The sequence below is a fragment of the Lathyrus oleraceus genome, chromosome 1, assembly GCF_024323335.1.
Source record: "Lathyrus oleraceus cultivar Zhongwan6 chromosome 1, CAAS_Psat_ZW6_1.0, whole genome shotgun sequence".
Lineage (NCBI taxonomy): Eukaryota > Viridiplantae > Streptophyta > Magnoliopsida > Fabales > Fabaceae > Lathyrus > Lathyrus oleraceus.
Window position 1 is genome coordinate 107,807,879 of NC_066579.1, and position 7,149 is coordinate 107,815,027.

The window sequence follows — 7,149 nt, forward strand, 5'->3', positions numbered from 1 at the left end:
CTTGAACCTTGTCAAGTTATCCTCCTCCTTGTTGGTGCACAAGGTTGAATATGAAGATGAAGATGGAAGAGGAGAGAAAGAGAGAAATAAAAAAGTAACTAAATTTTGAATGAAAGATGATATTATACAATTATGTTACATAACTTGTTTAAATACAAAACTAAAATTGCCACGTAGATTTTGAGCACCAACTTCTCAACTACGCTGAGTAAGGTTCTGAAGCCTATAGCTTATGAACAACAACACTTCTGAACTATGAATTATATCTAACACCATTCCTTAAATCATATTCAGCTAACTAAAATCTATAATAGCTTCACATATTCATAAGCCAAATAGCTTGACGCGCAGACAAATAGCTTGACACGCAAACACAACACTTGCAATGTACTCAGTTTCACAAATTGACAATGCAACCACTAGTTTCTTCTCATAGCACCAAGAGATGGGACCTCCCATATACTTATAGATATCCAAAAGTACTTCTTCTATTAATTATGTCTCCACACAAAAAAATAATCTGAATAACACATAAGTTCTGATTCAGACTTAACACCAGAAGGGAATAACACTCCATACTTCAGAGTCCTAACAACAACTTGATATTGTGACCATGTTAGTTTGTTCATAAACCTACTCATTATTCCAACTGCATAACAAATGTCAGGTCTGGTGTTACGAAGATATCTCAATGAGCCAACCAAAATTTTAAAATTTGGAGCATTTACATCATCACCCACAACATCAGAATCCAACTTGTGATTCATTTCAGCATGTGTGATTGTAGTCTTGCAATTTGTCAACTTGAATCTCTTCAGAAGTTCAAGTTCATAGTTTAGCTGATGCAAAATGATACCCTTATCAGAGTACAGAATATCCATCCATAGAAAATATACCATATTTCCCATATCAATCATCTCAAACGCATTCATCAGCATCTTTTAGAACTTCATTATCTCATCTGAACAACTTCTTGCCAACAATATGTCATCAACATAGAGACATACCATAATCATATTTCCTTCAGAAGTATGTTGAACATAAATGCCATATTCCATCTCACACTTTCTGAATCCTTGGAGCTTGAAAAATGAATCATTTTTTCAGATTCCAAGATCTAGGAGCTTGTTTCAGTCCATACAACGTTTTATGTAACATGTACACCATCCCTTCCAGATTCTTTTTCATAAATCCAGGAGGTTGTGACACATATACCTCTAATTGCAATGGACCGTCCAGAAAGGAATATTTCACATCCAGATGTATCAAAGACCAATTCCTATTTGCAACTATAGTAATCACCAATCTGGTTGTTTCATGTCCAGCTATAGGCGCAAGCACTTCAAAGTAACCTAACCCAAATTTCTGCAAAAAATCTCTTTCTACTAACCTTGCTTTGTGTTTCCCAATTGATCCATTTGGCTTCAGTTTCACCTTGAAAATCCATTTGATGTTGACGACTTTCTTATTCTTTGGAAGCTTAGTCAACTCTTCGGTCTTGTTTCTTTCTATTAGCCTCAAATTCTTCTGCCATGGCCTTCAACCACACTTTATTATTGAGTGCTTCTTTACCACTAACTAGTTCAGAGTCTACTAACATGGTACACTGAATAACTTCCCCTTCAGAGTCTATCTCATTATCTTGCAACATGTCAAACTCTGCAAATCTCCGTGGTATCTAACGAATTCTCTATGCTCTAGTTTCAGAGTTTGGACCACCTTCAAAATGTCCACCTTTAGAGGCATTACCACCGTTAGAGGTGGATTACCACCAGATTCTAGAGTACCATCAGAATTTGAATCATCATCAGATTCACCTTCTGAGTCTTATTCAGCTTCAGAGTTACTATTAGACTCTGACTCATCTTTAGACTCAGAATCACCATCAGACTCTGACTCATCTTCAAAGGCAGAATCCCCTTTAGAGATATATTCTCCTTCAGAGTCAGAAATCTCTTCAGAAGTTAACTCAGGTGTTAACATTGCACCAGAGTTGGATTGAGACTCATTCCAATCCCATGCTTTTGATTCTTTCACAACAATATCTCTGTTGAATTCCACGTTATTAGTGACGGAATAATAAAGCTTATACACACCTGTATTGTGGTATCTAATTAGTAACATTACTTTACTTATATCATCCAACTTCTTTTTAGTAGTACCTGAGACATGTTCGTAATAAACAGAACTAAATACCCTGAAATGACTCACACTTTTCTTATCACCAGTCTACTTCTCGAAAGGAATAATTTCCTTCAGCTTTTTTGTTAGATATTTTTTGAGCACATATGCTATAGTAGCAACAACTTCTCTCCATAATGTGTGAGGCAGCTTCTTCTCCTTCAGCATGCTCCTTGTCATATCAAGCAAAGTTCGGTTTCTTCTTTCAGCAAGACCATTATGTTGAGGAGTGTATGGAGCAATCACCTTGTGCCTAATTCCATTCTCCTCACATAATTTTCTAAACTCTGTATATTTATACTCACCTCCACCATCCGTTCTGAGAACTTTTAGCTTCTGAACACTCTGTTTTTCATCCTTCACCGTGAACTTCTGAAACTCATCAAACACCTCATGCTTAAACTTGATGAGTGTTACCCATGTCATTCTTGTGAACTCCTCCACAAATGAAACAAATATTTGTTTCCTCCAAGTTAATGTACTTCAAATGGTCCACAAACATCAGAATGTTCTACTCCTAAAACATGTTTTGCTCTTGGGGCTACTTCTGATGCAAATGGAAATCTAGGTTGTTATCCTTTCATGCATACCTCACATGACTTCTCAGGATTCACAATTTTGTGAATGTCATATACCATCTTCTTAGAATTCAAATTCCATATGCTTATGAAATTAAGATGCCCCAATCTCTTGTGCCACATCTCATTGTCACCTTCACCACCTTCTGCACTAATGCATTTAATTTCAGCTGTCTCCATATTCACCTTGAATGTTTTGTTTCTTCTTTGATCATATTGCATTATCAGCTTTTTATTAGAATCATATAACTTCAAGAGATTGCTCTTCATAGTAACTGAGAAACCTTTCTCAATGAGCCGACCTACACTCATTAGATTGCTTTTCATGCCAGGAACATACAAAACATCCTTGATCATAATAGTTTTACCATTCTTCACCTTAACTTTGAAATTTCCCACACCTTCAGGGTTGAGTTATTTATCATCAACACATCTGATCTTTGTCCTCTTCCTAGAGTCAAAACCAACCAGCCATTATTTGTTTCCAGTTAGCTGATTTGAGAAGTCAGTGTCCATATACCACCAGTCTACCAAATATGCACCATCGAATTTAAATTCCATCAATAGCACAGATTCATCATCAAAATCTCCTTTGGATATGTTTGCTTCTTCTAATTTCCTTTCCTTGTTTGACCAACAGTCAGCAGCAAAGTGGTCAAACTTCTTACAACTGTAGCATTGAACCTTCTTGTCAAACTTCTCCTTTCCCTTCTGATGTTTCTTCTTATCAGAATTGGATATTTTTTACTTTTGAAAACCATCACCGTGTATCTTCTTAGCTTCTGACCAATACTTCTTTTGATGCCTCTTTCTATAACACGCTTTCAGAGTCTTCTCCACCTCTCTTTCAGAGGTTCTCTCAGTCAGACACAACTCTTGTGCCTCTTGGATGCTCTGCAAATCTTCAATCCTCATGGTGCTAAGGTCTTTAGAATGTTCTATTACTATAAAAATGTAATCAAATTTAGAATTAAGATATCTCAGTACCTTCTCAATTATTACTTCTTATGACAAAGTTTATCCATAAGATTTCATCTTATTGGTGATCATAATCACTCTAGATATGTAATCATGTATCTTCTCATTGTTCTTCATGTTGATATTCTCATATTGTTTACATAGATACTGAAGCTTCACGTTTTTCACTAATGCATCATCGTCGTAGCACCGTACCAGTGTATCCCACGTAGCCTTCATCGTTGTTGAATCATCAATTTTATTAAACATGTCGGCATCCATACAGTGACGGATGTAGAACAAAGTCTTTTGATCTTTTTTACTCGTTTCTCTTTGTACATTTCTTTGTGCTTCTGTTGCATCTGCCAAACAACACACGCATTTGAATCAACCATTAATTCTAATTCTTTCCATTTGAAGCTAGCGGAAATATACACGAACACATCACTCGCTAGAACATGCAATAGAGTCACCGTCGAACTTTATTTATTCCCGAAGGAAAGGGAAAACATCGATAAAACTCGGGGAAAGAACTATCTGGGTAAGGAAGTCGGCTATGAAAGGGGAAGGTATTAGCACCCCTAACATCCATGGTACTCCATGGGAACCGTTTTGATTGTTCTTGCTTGAATGGGTGTTATCTAAAGATTACTCATGAAAGGATCAGGGAAAAAGAAGAGAAATAGATAAAGTGCTCGGTGAGGATTAGGACCCTCATGCCTACGTATCCTTATAGTGCAGTATGGAATTTAGAGCTCCGTAGTTCATAGAACTAGTGGTGGGAGGTGAAAAGAAATCTGGGATAAAAGTATGGTTTGAACAAAAGGATAGTGTGACTTGAACTCTAAAAGGGATAAAAACTGAAACCAATAGTAAAACCGGCGTGAACCATATGTTGGGTAGCCGGAAGCGTGGTGCCACTATATGGTATGGCCTAAAATAAAGAGAATTAACTGTTTGGTTTCGCATCACAAACATCTCTTAGTTCACAAGCTACACTATATGGAGCTCAAAGAGATAGTGTATTTGGCTCAAAGGTAACAATATATCACATGGAGTGAATGAAGGTAGAATATGAATGCATCATGGAGATGAATGGGAAATGGCCTAAGCTAGGAGAAATATTTAGAAATGTGCTCGCCAAGGATACACATCCTCGTGTCTATGTATTCTCACCGTGCAATTAGAAAGTCAGAGCATTCATAGTTTGTGGAACCATGCAAACAAAAGGAGAAATGATAGTGATGAAAAGTATAACTTGTACCAACAGAATGGTAACATGGGAACCCACAAAGGAGAGTGAACTTTGAACCGAAGAGTAAACATGCGTCTTAGGAAAAAATAAGGAATTAAATGTCTGGGTACGATCCAAACAACTCTTGGTTCATAAGATGGACTATTGTTATATCGTCCTAAAAGAGAATATACGGGGCCCAAACGAAAGTATTGATGGGTACAAGGAATAGTACATCACTTGTTGGGGAACAGTCAAATTTGAAATCAAAGGAGAATGGTATCTTGGATCCATGAAGGAATGAACTTGTAACCGAAGAGTAAACAATCATCTTAGCCGAAAAGAAAGAATTAAATGTTTGGGTACAAGTCAAATAACTCTTGGTTTACAAGGTGGGATGTCGTTATATCGTCCTAAAAGGATGCACATGGAGTCTAAAGGAAAGTGATATTTGATCTCAAAAAGATGGTATTGATTAAATGGATAGTAAAGGATTAATAAATAAGGTAACTCGCGAAGAATCTGAATTCTCCTGCCTACTTATTCTCACCGTGCAATGAGAATGTCAGAGCTTTCGTAGTCCAGCCCACTACATATGACAACAAGATGATGCAAGAGAAATGATATATTGATTGCCAAGGTACATAATACTTCAATTCAGAAAAAGGAGTGCCAAGGTTCACAACCTACTAGGCAAGGAATCACTACCAGAGTCTATCACTTCCAAGGTAAAGAACTAAACTGCCAAGGTCTATAACCCAAAAGGAAAAGAGAAAGGATGCCAGAGTCCATAACTCTCAAGGCAAAAGAAATCATCGGAAAGGTCCACAACCTGATAGGTAAGGGGATTTCCAAGAGTTCCCAACTCTAGAAGGCTAAGCAAAGAGATTGTCAAGGTCCATAACCAAGTTCCAAAGTCTAAAACTCCATAGACACAGAAAGAGTTTTCCAAGGTCCATCACCTCATGGGGAAAAGAAAGATTGCCAAGGTCTATTACCTAATAGGCAAGAAAGATTGAATTGCTTGGGTCCATAACCCTACAAGGAAAGAAGAATGCCAATGTCTATCACCTCATAGGCAAGAAGAGAGTTGAATGAAAGAGGGTGTACAACCACAAGGTGCCAATAGCAAAAGTGCTTCACTATTGAAATGTTGAAAGATTGATGCTAGAAGAAGACTTGTCATTTATATGATTCAAATTGCCCTAAAGTCTATGAATGAAGGTGAATTCTTTGAATAGTTAGGGCCTACGCCCGGTACGCAAAGTCACTCTAGACAAGGGTAGGAGAAACTTTGTCCCATTATTCCTCATTACTTAAGGCTCATTGCTTACAATTTGAATCACACTTGCCAAGTGTTGATACCTTTATTGTGCTTGAGAAACATTCCCCTTTGTTGGATATGCTTGATTGATGTTGACTTTGAAGTCTTAATCTAGCATTTGAACCTTGAGGTGTTGAGCTCCTGAGATTCAACATATGCAATATAGCTTGAGCATAATGGACTTGCACTATCAAATGATCAAGGGTCTTTTGATCACTTGAATAGGCTTGGGGATTTACAACACAATACAAAGGATTTGGTTGACGAAAGTGTCCTTTGGTAAACACTAATCGGTGGGATTGAAAAATATAATAGTTGAAACTAGGTATAAAATAACCTATTAAATTAATCAACTAATAAAAACTAGACAAATCTAATTAATGCCCTACACTAAGGGTATATGTATGAAAAATCGATTCTAAGCCCAAAAGGCAAAATGGTCATTTCCATAAATTGATTAATATTGAATTAACAAAATCTAATTAAAACCATTAATCCTAATTATAACTAGATCTAAGCATATCATGAGAAAAACAAAAAGGCTAATCTAATTATGCATAATTTATAGAATTAACAAAATTAATTAGAACTAATTACAACTTAACTAATTAAGATTGACATGATGAAAGTTAAGCCAAAATTATCTTAACCTAATTCCCATATTAATCAATTTATCATACAAAACATGGATTAAGAATTAATGAAAAACACTTCATTACTATCAATTAATTAATAATTAAAAGAAAAGAAATGGATTAAGAATAGTAATGGAGACAAGGGGTATTGTTGTGGAACCCAGGGTAAAAACGCAAAAGGCCTCTGGGCCTGGGGCTCTGAGGCCCAGAAAATCAAGTGGAAATGAAGTCCAATTCGGA

The 7,149-nt window shown here is 36.5% G+C and overlaps 1 protein-coding gene across 1 annotated transcript; it reads right to left on the reverse strand.

The window, feature by feature from the left end:
- Positions 1-324: 324 nt before the first annotated feature.
- LOC127094255 (uncharacterized mitochondrial protein AtMg00810-like) lies at positions 325-938 on the reverse strand. The gene is made up of 2 exons (XM_051033114.1): positions 638-938; positions 325-488 (listed from the first exon to the last, which is right to left on the reverse strand). The coding sequence occupies exons 1-2, from the start codon at positions 936-938 to the stop codon at positions 325-327; spliced, it is 465 nt and encodes a 154-aa protein (XP_050889071.1).
- Between the last annotated feature and the right edge of the window lie 6,211 nt (positions 939-7,149).

Coding starts and splice junctions, on each gene's coding strand:
- LOC127094255 (XM_051033114.1), bottom strand. CDS start 938: ATGCTGATGAATGCGTTTGAGATGATTGATATGGGAAATATGGTATAT. Junction 489..637: donor TTATGCAGTTGGAATAATGA/GTAGGTTTATGA, acceptor CATAATTAATAG/AAGAAGTACTTTTGGATATC.